This window comes from Propithecus coquereli, unplaced genomic scaffold (assembly GCF_000956105.1).
Source record: "Propithecus coquereli isolate 6110/MARCELLA unplaced genomic scaffold, Pcoq_1.0 Scaffold461, whole genome shotgun sequence".
NCBI lineage: Eukaryota > Metazoa > Chordata > Mammalia > Primates > Indriidae > Propithecus > Propithecus coquereli.
The window spans coordinates 105160-122786 of NW_012150408.1; the positions used below are offsets into that span (position 1 = coordinate 105160).

Sequence of the window (17627 nt, forward strand, 5' to 3'; positions counted from 1 at the left end):
GACTGCAAACTGGTGCAACCTCTGTGGAAAGCCATATGGAGATACCTTAAAGAGATACAAGTAGAAGTACCATTCGATCCAACAATCCCATTACTGGGCATCTACCCAAAAGTTCAAATGACACTCTATAAAAAAGACACCTGCACCCAAATGTTTATAGTAGCACAATTCACAACTACAAAGATGTGGAACAACCTAAGTGTCCATCAATACATGAGTGGATTCATAAAATGTGGTATATGTATACCACGGAATACTATTCAGCTTTAAGAAACAATGGTGATATAGCACCTCTTGTATTCTCCTCGATAGAGCTGGAACCCATTCTACTAAGTGAAGTATCCCAAGAATGGAAAAACGAGCACCACATGTACTCACCAACAAATTGGTATTAACTGATCAACATATAAGTGCACATATAATAACAACATCTATTGGATGTTGGGCAGGGAGGAGGGGGGAGGAGGGGATGGGTATATGCATACACAAAGAATGTGATGCACACCATCCAAGGGATGGACACACTTGAAACTCGGGCTTGGGGTGGGGGGTGTAAGGGCAACATACGTAACCTAAATATCTATACCCCCATAATATCCTGAAATGAAAAAAAAAAAGTTAACTTTAAAATTAACAAAGTTTTCATTTTTTGAAATTATTAAGTACATAGTAGTTAGATTTTTACAAAATAATGTACATTTTTAAATGTATCTAATTGAAGTTTCTTGAATGTGGCCTTATTTGATTACAGCTAAGTTAATGAGGCCTTCCGACATGAAGAGTTTCCCCACCCTTGTCGAGATCTACCTACCAGTCCACAGGACCTGCAGGGCCTCTGTGAGCCGGTCTCAGCAGAACCCAGCCTGTGAGGGACTCCCCAGGACACACCACTTCTTTCTTCTATGAATAAATAGGAGGGAAAGAAAAGTAGGAGGGGTACCCTCTGGATGGAAGATACTTAGGAAACCTCTCAACCAAATGCAGCGAGACTCCCTGCTCAGACTTAGAGCAGGACTTGGACAATCCAACGGGGTGGGTGGGGGAGGCAACCAGCTAAGTGTGAACACTGGGAAGAAATATTGGATGGTATTAAGGATAATATCAATTGTTTCAGGTGTGCTAATGGTATTGCAACTACTTTTTAAAAGATTCTTATCTGCTAAATACTGGGCTATTTACAGATGAAAAGATAAGTCCAGTATTTGCTTTGAAATAACCCAGTTGATGAAACAAGAGTAGCCCGGAGCTGGTGACATCGTTGAAGTTGCATGACGGGTGCAGGGGACAGAGTCACATGACATTCTTTTGCATCTGTTTGAAAGTTCTCATAATAAAAAGTTATGAAAGAATTTCACTCCTAGGAATATACCCAAGAGAAATGGAAACATGTCCACACAAAAATTTGTACATGAATGTTCACAGCAGCTTTAACCGTAATAGCCAAAAGGTGGGGACAACTGAAATGTCCATGATGAATGACAGATGAATGATCAACAAAATGCCATATATCCATTCGACGGATTATTTAGCCATAAAAAGGGATGAAGGAAGAATGCTACCAGAAGGATGAACCCGAAAAACGCGCGAAGTGGAAAAGCCAGTCACAAAAGCCATGTATTGTACAGTTTCATTTATATGAAGTGTCCACACTGAGCAAATCCACAGATGCAGAAAGCAGGCCGGTGTTGCCCCGGGGCTGCAGGTGGGGAGGTGGAGGGACAGCTGATGGGCACGGGTGTTGACAAAGGTGATGACAATATTCTAAAATTGGTTGTGAAGATAGATACGCAACTCTGAAATACTCTAAATGGGTAAATTGTATGGTTTGTGAATTATTTCCCAATGAGCTGTTATTTTTAACATGTTTCAAGGGTGAATAGGACCAACAGGTTGGGGGCAGAAGCAGGAGAAAGTGTCAGTCACCACCAGGTGCATAAAAGGGATTTAAATATGAAACAGGATGTAAAAGTGGTAATTGGAAATGGTGGTTTCTGATCAATTTGCAGAATTTAAAGACTTACAAAGAAATATTGGTTGCAACATATTTTTTTCGAAGAGGAAAAAGACCCACCTGAAACCCTAGATCTAGAGCAAAATTATGAAGAGACCTAATTCAATCCAACCCCTTCTGCTGCCTGGCCAGGAAGAGCCCAGTGCCTGGGAACATTCATTTTGGGGCCAAAGCCTGTGAGTTGGCGGAGGCCTGGGTCACTCTCAGGACCTCGGGAGTTTCACTCTCCCCTCTGGGTCTCGGTCTTGCCATCTGGGAGTACAGTGGGGAGGGGCCCTAGGTCTGAGCCCTCCCAGCTGCAGTGTTACAGCGTTTCCCAAGAGGCCCTCGGCCTGACCCCAGGTGGCAGCTGCAAGCCCTCCCCTGCCTCCCCCAAACCATGCCCATCCCAGAGAGCCACTCCCAAGGGTCTGCCCCTGGGCCTGTCCCCTCCCTCTTTAGCCCCTCATTCAGCAGTTAGTCAATGCCTGCTGTATACCAGGATGTATATGTTCTCCCCTTCCTCCCCCAAACCTGCCCACCATCTTCTGTCCTAAGAATGCCCCCCACCACTGCCCCCTACTTACCCAGACATCCAAGCAAGAACCCAGGAGCCATTCTCTGCCCCCTTCCCCAGCACATCCACTCTACGCTTCTCCATAAGCTGAGTCCCCAGAACTCCAGCCTCCTCCTGCTACTGCTTTCCCTTCTGATGCATTCTCCTCACTGCACATCCCCCACCTCGCTGCTGGAGGCCCTCCATGGCTCCCCACCCACTTGCAGACCACCTTGGAGGCCAGGTCTGACTGCCCCGCCCCCTCCCACTGCTCCCGCCAACACTGCTCCTAGGCAGAGCCCAGTCTCACCGCTGGCATGCTCGCCTCTGCGCCCTGGCCCTTACTGTGCTCCCTGCCTGGGACGCCCCTCTCCGCCTTGGTCACCCAGGCTGCTTTCATTTGTCCTTCAAGGCTCAAAAAGTACCTTGATCTGGACACCTTCCCTGGCTTCCCAATCAAGAGTGAGCAACTCTGTCCTTGTAGCCTTGGCACCTGGACCCCTCCTCCCCCACCCCTGGAGCCTTTGCAAACATTGAGAACACTTCCCCTAGGTGAGGATTACCCATCCTTTCAGGGCTCACCTCCACCTGGAAGCAACCTCCCCCCACGGTGGGCCGGGGGCCCCCTCTTGGCTCCTACAGCTCTCTGGTTATCGCCATTAAAGCACAGATCATGTTTAGTGGCATCTGCTAATGAGGTAGGCTTCCCGGTCAGACTGGGAGCTCTTCAAGGGAACGAACTGGGTCCAGCTTGCCTCAGTGGACACTCATATCCAGAGAGCCCCTGAATCGCTTGTTGATTGCACAGTGGGATGCCCAGCCCTGCAGCAAGCGCCCCTGGCCCCAGCCCCTCCAACTAGATGCCCTGCAGCTACAGCCCTGCCCTGGAAGGAAACAGGCTCCCACTGCCAGGCCCGGCTCTGCTCACTCTCTTTCCTGGGGTGGGGCAGTCCCCGCCCCCTGGCCCTCCCTGGCCCCTGCTACCTATGGCATCAGCTTTTCTGCCAAATGGGCTGGGCTATTGAACTCAGCAGCTTCCAGGGCGGGTGCCGGGGCCAGGCTGGGAGAGAATAAGGAGGGGTGGGGGGCAGGGTCCAGGACAACCCAGGAATGTGCTTGCAGGGGTGAGGGAGGGTCTCCTCTTGCTCACCTGGCTTTTCAGACCCAGGAGACCCGGATGATCCTGCCATGGAAGTCGAGGAGGTCGAGGTTTCGCTGGTGATGTCGGCAGAAGAGATCATACAGGCAGCCGCAGCTGACTAGCACAAGCGTGACGCCGCCGGCCCGCCTGCTCGCTAAATACCTGCAGCCACACACCGCTCCAATCAGCCCTGATTGGGCTGCGAGCCCTCCGAGCCACTGACTGGAGCCAGAGGGTTAGGATGGGTCACGCCAGCCCTGCCTTCTGCACCGGAGCCCCAGCTCAGCCACCCACTCCTGTGTGACCTTGGGTGTCGCTTGACTTCTCTGGGTCTTGGCCCCCACAGTAAAATGATAGGGGCTGTGCCACTTGATCCCTCCTGTGCCCTCTGCCCTCCAGGGGCTGGACGTGGTGATGGGGAATTGGGGGCACCTGTGTTATCAGGGTGGCTGCCAAGGCCCTCTAATCCCACCAGGTGGGCAGCGGCTGACCCCAGTGTATGCTCCTGTTTGCAGGCCACTGCCAGCCTCAGTTTCTCAAAATGTAGCAGCTGGAGGCTGCCCAGCATGGTTGGACCTGAGCAGACACCCCCAGGTCGGGCAGCAGCTTCTCCCGAGCTTAGCCTGGCTCTCTGGGCCTCTGCCCTCTTTTTGTTTTGTTTTTTAAGGAATGAGTAAGGGATGAAAGAGCAATTTTTAAATAAAATTGCTTAGCAGAGGTCTTCATAAATAAGGACAATGTCCGCTGGGAAAATGAACAAAGAATATAAATAGGCAATTCACCCCTAAAGCTTCATAAACACAGGAAAAAATATGCTTAACTTCCTTGACATCAGGGAAATTCAAACAGAAACCATGATGAAATACTATTTTTCCCATCAAATTGACGAAATTGAAGTGTTGGCAAAGATGCAGGGAGCCAGGCCCTCGCTGCCCCTGCCGGGTGTAAATTGGGGCACGGCCCACTTTGGGATGGTATTCCCTTGAGGCGAACAGCTCCACCTCTCTTGTCTAGAAGTAGTGCCACATTATTTGGAAAAGAAAAAAAAAATGATGCCAGCAAACATATAAAAAATTGCTCAACATCTCTAATCAGTAGGGAAAGGCAAATCAAAACTACAATGAGATATCACTTATCTCTAGCGAGAATGGTTTTTATCAAAAAGTCCCAAAACAACAAATGCTGGCATGGATGCGGAGAGATAGGAACACTCATACACTGCTGGTGGGACTGCAAACTAGTACAACCAGTACAAACTAGTACAAAGTAGTATGGAGATACCTCAAAGAACTAAAAGTAGAACCACCATTCGATCCAGCAATCCCACTACTGGGTATTTACCCAAGGGAAAAAAAGGCATTCTATAAAAAAGACATCTGCACTAGAATGTTTATAGCAGCACAATCCACAATTGCAAAGATGTAGAAACAACCCATGTGCCCATCAATACATGAGCGAATTAATAAAATGTGGTATATGTATACCATGGAGTTCTACTCAGCCAGAAAAACAGTGGTGATCTAGCACCTCTTGTATTATCCTAGATAGAGCTGGAGCCCATTCTACTAAGTGAAATATCACAAGAATGGAAAAACAAGCACCACATGTACTCACCATCAAATTGGTATTAACCGATTAACGTGTAGGTGCACACATGGAAGTAATATTCATCAGGTGCTGGGCAATGGGAGGGGGAGGAGGGGATGGGTAAATTCACAACTAATGGGTGAGGGGCACACTGGGGGATGGGCACGCTTGTAGCTCTGGCTTAGACGGTGCAAAAGCAATATATGTAACCAAAATATTTGTACCTCCGTAATATTCTGAAATTTAAAAAAAGAAAAAAATTAGAACTAACTTCCAAGTGAACTCCCCAGGGCCTGACTAAATTATTCCCTTTCTGTAGACTCTCTCCAGCCATCTAAAATGGGAAAGTGGATTAAAACAAGGAAGAGGTTGTATTTGACACCCAGCAGAATGACAAAGATGTCAGTGGCCGTCAATGCGGAGTGCCAAGGATGCATGGCTGCTGGGGCTGGGTCGGTAGCCACTGCAGACAGCACTGCAGCGACGTCTCACACAACTAAGGATGGACTCTCTCCACAAACCACCCATTTCACCCTGCGTATAAATCTGAGAGAAACTTTTACGCTGACATACAGGGACGTTCACTGCAATGTCAGCAAAAATTCGAAACAGCCTAGATGCCCATCAAGTGGAGAATAGAGGAGTAAATTGTGGTCTATTGCACAGTAGAATAGTATACAGCAGTGAAAATGAACAAACCAGAATGTGTCTGTAGAATATGTTCCCACTTCTGAGAAGACAAAACTCATGTGTATGTGTGTGTGTGTGTGAAGGCACAGAGGTCTGGAAGGATTCATACTAGGGTAATAGCAATGGTTAACTCTGAGGAAGGCATAGGATTTAGAGGGGATCCGTTTTAAACAGACTTGTGTTTTTCACTATGTAGTCTCCTCACTGTTGGGATTCTCCCAGAGGACTCTCTATCATTGAGGGAGGCTGTGGCCATCAAAGTGTTCTAAAGTGAAATTGGACCTCACTCCTTTGCCTAGCACCCTTCATGGCTCTCCACTGCCCTTGGGTGAAAGTTTGAGTTCTTCAGTCTGACTTACGGAGCCTCTTTTCCTCTTGAATCCCACATTCCAACCACACCATGGCTCTTGGAATGGGCTATATGCTGGTATCTGGGCATTTCCCTTTGTGTTTCTTCGATGTGTGTTAAACTGATGCAAGACTGGTTCCAATTTTGCACTCCTGCCCACGAACATGCGCATTTGCAATGAGACTTTGCAATTCCTCCCACATTCCTTAAATCTCAGCTGGCTTTGTGTCTTGCTTTGACCAATGGAATATGGTGGGAGTGATGTTATACCACGATGTCCGCATTTCCGTGTGACCAAGCCCTACTAGCCCTGCTGGATGCTAAGAGGCCCATGGCCCAGTCACCCTTGTTGCCCAGCCAACAGAGGGCCAACCAGCCAGTCCCCAGCCAGCCCTCCAGGTGACCACAGCTGCTCGAATGAGCCCGGCCAAGATTGACCATGCTTGGTCCAGAACAGCAGAACTGCTTGGCTGATCCGCAGGGTCATGAACAACAGTAGGTGATTTGTTGTTTTAAGCCATGAAGCTTTGGGGTTTTCACGTGGTTACAAGCTAAATGATACCCTCGGCCTAGAAGGCCCCTTGCTTGTGTTCTGGGAGGCGAGCCGGGAGGACAGTGTCTGTCTCGTTCCTGGTGATAAATCCTGGGTGCCAAGCATGGCACCTGGCACACAGTAGGTGCTCAAAACTCATTGCTGTGATGCTGTGGAAATCCCAGCGCCAGAGCCCAGCTTGGCCGAGTGGAGGGAGGTCTGAGAACCGTCTCCCGAAAGCTCACGGGAACAGGGGATGAGAGGAGGCAAGCAGGCAAATGGAAGCTGGCGCAAACGGGGCAGCAATTTTGATCACATTTGTGGGGCATTTCCAAGAATTGAGAAATAGAGAAACACTCAGCGATATAAACACTCCCATGAGCTTCATCGGAAGCCCTGCTCTCACGCTGTGCCAGGATGGAATTTTGCATTCAGAGGGAAGAAGTTCTAAAATGTGCTGCATGATCTAAAAATTCCTCTAGAGGTTTGCCTTTTCACAGGGAAATGGTAATTCTGAGCGTCAGACTGCCGGATAGAGGGCGGGCTGCCTGGGGTACTTCTCTGACTTTCTTAGCGAGGCCTGCATGAAATATAACTTCTGCTCAAAACTTTTTTATCGTCATGGAACGCTGACAAGGGTCCTCCTACACGTGAACTTTCATACAGTTCTGAAGATTGCCATGCTGAACCTTTCGAGGCTCTTATACGGTGTCTGCCTTGTATAACTTCAGCCCCTGTAACGTCAGGGCATTTGTGACTTTTCTTTCCTGATTTTAGGTCAATAAATGTATAAGAGGCAGGGTAGAAATAGTAACAGCTGCTACGTTCAATGTCCATGTAAATATTTTATATTCACTATTTTATTTATACATGAAGAAGCTGAAGTTCAGAGAGGACCCGCACTTAGATGTTCCTGAGTTCAGACCCTGGGCTACAATCTAGAAACCCTCTATGTTAGTAAATAAATCAGCTGTAACTCCAAAATAACAAGTAGCTTAAATTAGAAACCATTTCCTCACAACACTTTTCAAGTAGAAGTCATCCAGGGCTGATGAGGCAGCATGGACAACCAGGCTCCTTCTCTCTTAATGCCTTGCCATTCTCTGTCCTCAGATTCTACCTCATGATCCAACATGGCTGCTGAAGCTCCGGTCACCATGACTACATTCCAGCCAGCAGGAAGAAAAGAAGAGATGAGGTGGAGGGCATTTCCGTACTCTGAAATGCACAACCCAGCAACTGCACAAATCACTTCTGAGTACCTTCCAATGGCCAGATCTTAATGTCATACCACCACAGGTGCAAAGGAAGGTGAGCGATGCTGTTGGGTTTGTTTTTTTTCTTTGAGACAGAGTCTCTCTCTGTTGCCCTGAGTAGAGTGCCCTGGCGTCATCCTAGTTCACAGCAACCTCAAACTCCTGGGCTCCAGTGATCCTCCCGCCTCAGCTCCCAGGTAGCTGGGACTACAGACATGCGCCACGACTCCCAGCTAATTTTTCTATTTTTAGTAGAGATGGGGTCTCGCTCTTGCTCAGGGTGGTCTCAAACTCCTGAGCTCAAGCGATCCACCCGCCTTGGCCTCCCAGAGTGCTAGGATTACAGGAATAAGCCACCGCACCTGGCCGAGAAATGCTGTCTTGTGCTGAGTAGCTAGGTGCCTGGCTAGAACTTACGGTTATATTACTAATAGAATGAAAGGAAATGAATATTGGGGACAGTTAGCATTTGCTTCCCCCCTTTCCTGAGACCCCCTCACTAGATCAATCTCCTTACATGTCCATCTCCCACCACACCAGGGTCTGCCTCCTTTGACCTTGGTTCACGCCACTGGGAAGGGAACTCACATTTATTGAACACCTAGCGTGCACAGCATTCTTTACACCAACACTCTCATTAGTCCCTTTAGACAAGTCTACCAAGAGGGATGATTCTCCCCTTTACAGCTCAGGGGCCTGAGGCCTGAATAGCTAGGGGGTTTTCAAGGACTTGCCTTGAGGCCACACAGGTAAGAAGGGCACCTACTCTCTCCTTGGGGGCACCTTGCCTGTCAGGGGTGCATGACTCTTGCTGGGGTGACAGAGCTCTGTGGCCCTGAGGTAGGCCAGGTCACGGCCCAGAGACCTACCCCTCCAATTCATCTCCAAGTCCCAGTGCTTCGTGGCCTGGGGTTGGCTTCCTCAGTTTTGGCCGAATGGAGCTGCAATGTGTATACAATGTGTGCTCCACTCCGTAAATCTGTTGGCTGCCTGGAGGTGAGCAGGGACACCCTTTCTGCAGTGTAAGTCAGCAGCACTTTCCCTTTATATATGGCAAGTGCCCAAGAAATGGCTGTCAAATCAATTGTCAATGAAGGAGGCAAAGAGGCTTTCCTCTCTACCAGGAAAAACCAGAGAATGTTCTGGTTTTAGAGTTAAATTCCCCCAGGACGTGAGGCTGGCGCAAACGTACCACCCCTCAGAGTACCATCTCTCAGACTGGGGTCTGGGAGAGTCCAGAAAAGCTGCTTGTGAGGCAGGACAGCTGAGAGGCCACTGTCCCCCACTGCCAACCTGGACCAACACAGCAGCTGAAATGGAGGGTGAGACCTTCAGGACAACCCTAGGAACTCCCTCCCTCATGTCCCCCATGTGGGAGGGAGGCCTGGCCCAGATGCCCTGGCCATCACCAACTTAGAGTCTATCCCCTCTGGGCCAGTGTTGTTTCTGCCCACCCTGCCTCCTGCCCTCCTCCTTCTGATAACAGCACCCAGGGTTTCCTCTGGGAAACCTACCTCTCCCCACCCTCAGGTGCTTGGCTTATGTGAGGTTGACTCTATCTTGGGCTGCAGGGGTAAGCATGTGACCTAGCACAGCCAATCAGAGGATGAATCCCCATCCCAGCCATGGTAACAGGCTCAGGGGTGATCAGGTGACCCAAGCATGGCAAATCAGAGAATTAATCCCCATCTCAGGCATGGTGATAGGCTTAAAGGTGATCAGGTGATCCAGGCCTGGCCAATAAGAGCCATACCTGGGACTTTTGCTGGAACTAACAGGAAAAGGAAGCCTACTTTCTGCAAGGTTTGCTGAATCTGGAACTGCTGGGGACCATTTCTGCCACCTCTTGGGAACAGTCAGCCTGTGAATGAAGCCAACACAGAGGAAAGTGTGGCCATAAAGGGAGAAACAGAGATGATCACATCATCTGAGCACCTGCATCCAGCTGTGCCTGAAGCCCTGGGCTTTTTGTTTACGTGAGCCAATAACGTCTCCCTTTTGCTTCAGCCCAGTTGAGTTGGATTTCCTATCACTTGAAACCAAAGAATCCTGACTGACATCACCTACGGGGACAGAGCAGAGGGAAAATGACAGAGGTCCCATCTATTACCTGCCCCAGCCCCACCATGGCACAGAGGGCATTCCATTTCAGGCTCCCTACCCCCTTTCCCGCTTTGGAGGTTCGGGGTAACTCTTGGAAGCTATATCTCCATCCTGTCCCCCTTGGGGATGGGGCCCCTGGTAAGGCCAGCTCTGAGCTGAGGCCTGATAATGCCAAAGTCTTTCACCATCTGCTGTGTGCCAGGAAGTAGGCTACCACTTAAAGTCCACAATGTCATCTAATCCCCTTAAGGTCAGTTTTAAGATTTCTTTTTTCAGATAAGGAGGCTCAGAGAGGTAACAAAACTTGCTTGCAGTTTCACAGGTCACCTGTGTCTTTATGACTCCAACGTTGGGGCTTTTCCCAGTCCCAGGACTGCTCCCTCCACCTCCCCACTCCCAAGGGGCTGTGGGCTCCTTGACTCTGCCCGTTGCCCAGTCCAGCCATCCCAGGGTCAGGGATCATGTGGAAGCTGCCAAGTTTAAATCCTTCCTATGGATAAAGAGCTTGAGAACAACAAAACCCACCACCATTAATACCAATATAGGAGCTGAGCTTTTAATGCCCCAATTTGCCTTAGTCTCCAGGCAGAGCTGAAAGCTAGAGCTTCCAGCTTTGCTTATGTGGAGAAGGAGGGGAAGTTATTGAGGCGGCTCAATTCTGATGCTCCAGCATTCCAGCTGGCTTTTCAGAGCAGACTCTCCAGAATGGAGAATGGACTAGAGCTGCTGAAGATGGGCTCATCTGGCAAGGGAGCTGGGAACGGGGGTCCATGAGTATCCCCAGGGAAGGTGGGCCCAGCTAAATTTCCCACTCTTCGTTTCTAAGCTCTCTGAGACAAGGATGATATCAGGGACTCAGGTCTTCATTAAATGTGGGCAGGTGAGCATGGCTTCTAGAAGCTCCATACTGGCCCAAAGATGCTGGGGCCTGGGTGCTGAGGCAAAAGAGCAGGTGGCTTCTAGAAGCTGAGAGAAAGGCCTGTCTCTTGATAGGCCACATTGGGAAGGGGAGGCACTGGGCCTGGGGCTCCACACTGGAGGTGAGACCCCAGGCCTTGGCCCGAGCCCCCAGCTCCTGATGTTGTGTTTTCGCATTCTGAATTCCTGTGACTGTCCCTCCCTGCAGCCCAACCCCCATCCCTGGTCTGGCCTTGATGCCTGGCTAATTTTTAAAAAAACCTGCTGCGGCTGTGTGAAGCCCCATTGTCTGAATGCTTGGGGCCTTGCCCAATCTCAAAATGGTCACTACCAAGAGGTAATGATCACAATAATTAACTATTATATAAATTGATATTGTTCATAACATCAACTATAATCTGTACAGCTCCTTACTATGTACAAAGTGCTTGAACACACACACACACACACACACATGCATGCATACACACACACACAAGCTCATTTGGTCTTTGCAGCAGCTGTGTGTCGGCAGGGCTAGGTATTCGGGATTTTCATTTTATGGGGGAAGAAAGCCCAGGATGGGAAAAACAACTGTTCTGGGTTATTGAATGCTGCTGCTAAGGGGCATCTGAGGGGACAGACATTCTCCTTGTCTAGTTGTTCCTTCATTCATTCCTCCATTCCTTCCTTCACCCATCTAGCATTTATTAAGCACCTACTGTGTGCCCCATTCTGCGCTAGACAGCTTATCCCTAAGCTGGGACACTTTTCCAGAGAGCAAGAGTTCTCATGTTCCTGAGAGATGAGTTGAGGGGAGGAGGGGTACAGATCCCACCGGCCCCTGGGAACTTGGGACTCCAGATTGGGGGTCTTGGTGGATGTCCCTTCTCAGGCCATCCCTGCAGAGTGGGGAGCCTCATTTTCCTCTCATTGATTCTTTCTTAAAAAAAAAACCAAAAACCTCGGGGAGCCTGTGTGACCTCGTTCTGTCCAGGCTCCGTTCCTGGTGGGGTAGCAGTGGCTGGGGGTGGGGGAGGGGGATGGGAGGCTCCTACAGTCGGCCACAGAGTCCTTGGCGGGGCTTAGGCCGGGGCCACCTGGCTGGTCTCCGTCTTGGAGGCGGTGGTGGAGGCCTCATCATCACCCAGTGGGTTCTTGCCGCAGCAGAGGGTGGTGATCATGCAGGTCCGGAACTGAAAGGCAAGGAGCATGAGTCGCGGTCAGGCTCGACCTCAGGTGGGTGGCAAACTGGCATGGTTGGCAAGATGCACCTCCGACTTCTCCCCCTCTCAGCCTGGCTCTCTGGAGGACACCTGCTAAGCTTACATTCCCTATCCTCAGTGATGCCAGGGACTGAACACATGCAGCTGGGTCACCAATAACATTTCATGGTGCCTTCTGTGTGCCAAGGGCGACTATAAATTATTTCATTTAATCTGAGAGTGTGGGATTTTTTTCCCTATTTATGGATGAGCAACCCGAAGCCCAGAGAGGGGAATTGACTTGCCCGAGGCCACACAGCCCGAAAATGGCAGAGCTCACTCCAGAAACCAGGTCCCCCCACAGTCATGGAGTCGAGTCTGCAGAGAAACCCCTGGTCTTTGTTACGGGACTGCTTTGTCCCTTCATCCTGCAGATAAGACTTTTTAGCTCCTTGTTCAGTTTTACGGAGCCTGGCACCAACCCCTTCCTAGGCTGGGGACCGTTTGACTTCTACAGCAGGCTTCCGGAATCATCTGGACCAGCGCATCTCACCCTTGAGCGAGTGTCTGAGCCACCTGGAGGGCTTGTTAGAAATGCAGTTCCTGGGGCCACCCTGATATTCTGATCCTGCAGGTCTAGGCAGGGCCCAGGAATCCGCATTTCTCAACAAGCTCCCCGCAAAGGCTGCTGACCTGTGAGCCCCGCCACCCGCAGCCCTGGTGGGGCCCCACTGCCCTGTCCCAGGCTCGGCTTGTCCTCGGCAGGCAGTGCCTACCGCCTGGGAGACATGGGCCCTCCCGCCCCTGGCAGGCACCTGCTTGTTCATCATGATATAGATGACAGGGTTGTAGATGGAGGCGCTCTTGGCAAAGAATGCCGGGAGGGTCATGAAGATGGGACCAAAGTTGGAGCCCTGGTGGGTGAAGATGTAGAATGCCACGCTGGCATAGGGCAGCCAGCAGATCAGGAAGGCGATGACCATGATGATGACCATGCGGGTGACCTCCTTCTCTGCCTTCTGTGTGGTGGCCGACTCCTGCTGCTGGGCGGCTGCCTGCAGGGACACAGGACTGGTGTCCAGACCGCAGCTCCTTAGGGTCAGGGGCTGGGGCTCGGCCCAGTGCGCGAGCTGTGGGCGCGCATTGGGGGCCGGACCCTCAGAGTCATGCAGCTGCCCCCCACCGTACCTCCTTGACCGTGAAGACCAGCTGCCCGTAGCAGAAGAAGATGATGAACATGGGGGTGAAGAAGTGGACCACGAACATGTAGATGACGAAGGACTCGTTGTTGACCTCGGGCTTGAGCGTGTAGTAGTCGATCCCGCACGAGCACTGCATGCCCTCAGGGATGTACCTGGGGGGGGTGCGGAAGTAGGTAAGGAAGGCCCCACCTTCGAGGGACACCCCTGCCGTGTGGCTGGCCCCTCTCTGGGCTTCACATTCCCCTCTGTAACAGGGGTTGATAAAATGTCCTCTGGGCTGGGTGTCTGAGGAGGGCATCGATGGGGATGTGTCTTCACACGCCTTGCGGAAACCGTGTTGTTTTACTGTTTGTTTGGTGGCCGGGTCACCAGATGAGAGCACCCAGTCTGTCCCTGCAGCCTCTGCCCCGGAATCACCCCTTTCTTCTGCCACTGCTGACCTACTCAGCATCTTTCTTTCTTTCTTTTTTTTTTTTCAGATGGGGTCTCACTATGTTGCCCAGGCTGGTCTCAAACTTCTGGACTCAAGTGATCTTCCCACCTCAGCGTCCAGAGTAGCTGGGACTACAGGCTCATGCCACCACCCGGCTACTGCTCAGCTTTTCTTCACCGGACCTGCTGCCCTTTGGCGTCCCAGGCCAGCCCCTGGCCACTCGGGCAGAGGCTGGTGGGTAGGAGGGAAAGGCCCCCACGCCCTGTGTTTGAGGCAGTCTGTACAAATCCAGGTCTTCCTAGTGATGGAGTAAGAAAATTTTCTAGGACAAAGATAGACACACGGGGATCTTTGTGCAGCTCTGGAAGTAAGAGGCCCCAGGCCATGAAGGTAGGATGTTTCAGTGATTTCTGAGGATGGTGACACGGACGGACCACAGAAAACCCGGAGTACCCATTGGCTGTGCTTACAGCAGACTGAACTGGGCCAGGCTGGAGAAGATGGGGAAAGAGGGGTGAGCTTGGATTCAGCCAGGGGTGAGAAGGGGACCCCATGAAGACTGAGAGAGGAGGAAAGGGAGGAGTGAGTGGGGGTTTTCTGGAAGCAGAGAAACATGGGGCCTCGGGAACCAGAGTCACCAGTCTGGTTGTCCAAACCACTGTCCCCACCTTGTCTCATCTCACTGGGAGACAATGGTGTGGAGGCTGGATGGGACCCAGTTCCCAGGGGCCACAATGTCACCAGCTGCACTAGGAAGGCTGGGCCTCCCCAGGTGCTGAGGCCCAAGGTCAGAGGGAGCTTCCTGGACCAAAGAGGATTGGAATCTGGCCCTGGCTTAGTCGGGGATTAGGGGCACGAAGCCAAGGGGAAGGGTCGGGGCATCTTGGGTTCTCCTTGAGGTGGGGGCCCAGGAGGTGGGACCAGCCCCATAGCAACATTAGGGTCTGTTTCTCTCTCCTTCTGTCCTAAATCCCTACTCTGGGACCATTGCCTGGGTGGGCATTGGGGCCAGGGGACATTTGAGGTCAGTACCTGGAACCAGACAGCCTTGGGTTTGAATCCTGACTGGGGACCCTACAAAAGGTCCCGGAGACCCTCGTCTTCTGCTCCATGCCATTACCTGGACCAGCCAACCAGAGGGGGCGCAGCACAGGCCAACGCCATGATCCAGGTGAAGACGACGCCCATGATGGCATGGTTCTCCCCGAAGCGGAAGTTGCTCATGGGCTTACACACCACCACGTACCGCTCGATGGCCAGGACCACCAAGGACCACAGGGCAATTTCACCTGCAAGGCAGTTGGCAGTTGGTCAACACACCACCCACCCAGACCCCACCGCCTGTCCTCCTGGATGCGGAGAGGGTGGCCGAGAGTGGGACATGAGGGGGCCTTGAGGGCGGAGAGGGCTTGGACGTTGAGAGGAGGAGGGAAGGGGCAAGGGCCATGTACCAAGGGACAGAGCAGAGAAACTGCAAGGAATCGGGGAAGTTAGTCGCATCGAGCTCTGGGCTCGTGAGGGACGCTGGAATCAGATTAGGGGTCATGACTGGACTGGGAGCCACACAGTTTCTGCAGAGCTCACCCCTCACGGGGCCACAGGCATTGTCCCTGTTGGAAGGAAGTGCAGAGGCGGGGAAACCCGGAGTTGGAGTCCTTCCCTCCCTCTCCCCGCTAGGGAAATGAAATGCCCCGGCGCATGGGGCCCTCTCCCAGGGCCCATGAAGCACCGGGTGATTGTTTTGCCCAGGCGAGGAAGGAAATGATGGGATTCAGACAACTGCCCTGCCGCGCCCCAAGAAATTCAGCAGGAGGGGTGGCCATGTACTCAATCAACCAAGCTGTGACATTTCTGAGAGTGAAAGGGGACACTACTAATAATTATTCCTGGACGATAGTTGTAACCTGGGACTGACCGTGCAGAGGAATGATCACCTGCATGTGACACCCCCACCTTCTGGCCAGAGACTGGGTGATCTGTGATCATTGTAGGTAACAAACACCCAGCGAGGCCAGAGAGTCCCTGAGAATGGCACAGAGGCAGCATCCTGGACATGCGAGGCAGAGAGAAGACCAGGCCGGCAGAGCGGCTCTGGCTGGTGCTAAGCTCTCCCCATGTCCCGGCTGTCTCCTCCTGAGTCCCAGAGGTGACACCCCTGGATCTGAGCCAGGAGATCCGGGCTCTCATCCCTGCCCTGCCACACCCTAAATGAGTCTCTTCCCCTCTCCCTGCCTCGGTCTTCTCATCTGCAGAATGGGATCTATTACCCTGCAGCCCCGCAACCTCCATCAGTTTTCTAGTCGAATGAAAGAAAATATTTGGAAGCATCTTTCAAAGCTGCAGATCGCCCCACAGCTCTAATGCCTCCCTACGAAAGGGGCTGCTTCCTCGAGGGATGCGAGTCCCCAGCGTGAACAGCATTCAAGCACGTTAGAGAGGCCGAGGGGCACTCATGGTCAGGTGGTCTGGGAAGGGAGTCGAACAGTTGCTGGGCGGACGGGGCTCATCGCCCAATGACTGGGAGACTGAGAATCCGCCTCCCGCCAGGGCGCCCAGCCAGGGTCTGTCCCAGCACAGCTGCTCCAGGGGCAACAGAGGCTTGGGGTTCAGAACATGGGCTGAGGAGCCACATTGATGGGGACTCCTAACCCAGCTCTGCCCCCATCCCCATGTGACCCCCAGCAAGGCCCTTGACTTCTCTGAGCCTCAGTTTTCCTGCCGTGAAATGAGACAAGAGCACCACGCTGAATGAGACTGACGCCTGCCCTCCGCAACCAGCAGTCTGGCCTGTCCCCACGAATAGTGACTGTTGACTGAATACATGAGGGCTTTGGACAGTGTGGATGGGAGGGAAGGGGAGGGGAGATGGCCTCTCAGCCCCCACCCCCAGCCCCCTTGTCCCCAGACGCCTGCAGACTCCCCGGCTCCTGCGTGCCCCCAACCCGAACCCCGGCTCATACCGCCCAGCGTGGCAAAGAAGCCCTCCAAATTGCATCCTGTGGGCCCGAAGACGAAGTATCCGTGCAGAGAGGTGTAGAGGGTGGTGGTGAAGCCACCGAAGACCATGAAGAGGTCAGCCACAGCCAGGTTGAGCAGGATGTAGTTGAGGGGCGTGCGCAGTTTCTTGTGCTGGACGGTGACGTAGAGCGTGAGGAAGTTGATGGGGAAGCCGAGCACAATGAGCATGAACATGTAGGCAGCCAGCATGGAGAACTGCCACGGCTCCGCCAGGTAGTACTGCGGGTACTCGAAGGGGCTGCGCACCACGCCTGTGGCGTTGGAGAAGGGCACGTAGAAGTTGGGGCCCTCGGTTCCGTTCATGGCTGCGGCCCCTGCGGCTGCCCTGAGGGCTGCTCCAACCCAAGAACGCTGCTGAGGCCTGAGCTCAGCCTCCCAGGGCTCCGGCTGGATGACTCCCGGCTCTGACCCCCCCCAGACCCTTATAAAGTGACCTCCCCTCCCTAAGCTCCCGGCTGAATCAGCACCTGGGAGATTGGGGTGTAATAATCATATTAATCCCCACTGCGGCTACTGGGGGCCTAATTGGCTTCCAAGAGGGGCCAAGGTGACACGAGGCGGAAGCCTGAGGTCAGGGAGGGAGGTGTAAGGTCCCTGGGAATGGGAAAGAGGGTGCCCCAACTTGTCTGTCCCAAGGCGCCCCCAGAATTCTCTGCCCAGCTCAGTCT

The 17627-nt window shown here is 52.2% G+C and overlaps 2 protein-coding genes across 2 annotated transcripts in view; both read right to left on the reverse strand.

Annotated features, from left to right (window-relative positions):
* Window positions 1-2753, reverse strand: part of LOC105818985 (histone H1oo) — a 13384-nt gene extending 10631 nt beyond the window's left edge. The window contains exon 1 of the mRNA XM_012655135.1: window positions 2732-2753. Within this exon, the coding sequence (XP_012510589.1) occupies window positions 2732-2753 (22 nt within the window). The remainder of the gene's footprint in view (window positions 1-2731) is intronic.
* Window positions 2754-12041: 9288 nt separating this feature from the next.
* Window positions 12042-17357, reverse strand: RHO (rhodopsin). Its single transcript, XM_012655172.1, has 5 exons — window positions 16902-17357; window positions 15062-15230; window positions 13495-13660; window positions 13122-13361; window positions 12042-12297 (listed from the first exon to the last, which is right to left on the reverse strand). The coding sequence occupies exons 1-5, from the start codon at window positions 17260-17262 to the stop codon at window positions 12187-12189; spliced, it is 1047 nt and encodes a 348-aa protein (XP_012510626.1). The 5' UTR covers window positions 17263-17357; the 3' UTR covers window positions 12042-12186.
* Window positions 17358-17627: the final 270 nt, after the last annotated feature.

What these genes read in the sequence shown, in the direction of transcription:
- RHO (XM_012655172.1), bottom strand. Translation starts at nt 17,262, where the DNA reads ATGAACGGAACCGAGGGCCCCAACTTCTACGTGCCCTTCTCCAACGCC. An exon ending in CCTCTGGTTGGCTGGTCCAG is followed by an intron (nt 13,661 to 15,061) that starts GTAATGGCATGG and finishes CACCCCCCCCAG; the next exon opens with GTACATCCCTGAGGGCATGC. An exon ending in ATATCATGATGAACAAGCAG is followed by an intron (nt 12,298 to 13,121) that starts GTGCCTGCCAGG and finishes CTTGCCTTTCAG; the next exon opens with TTCCGGACCTGCATGATCAC.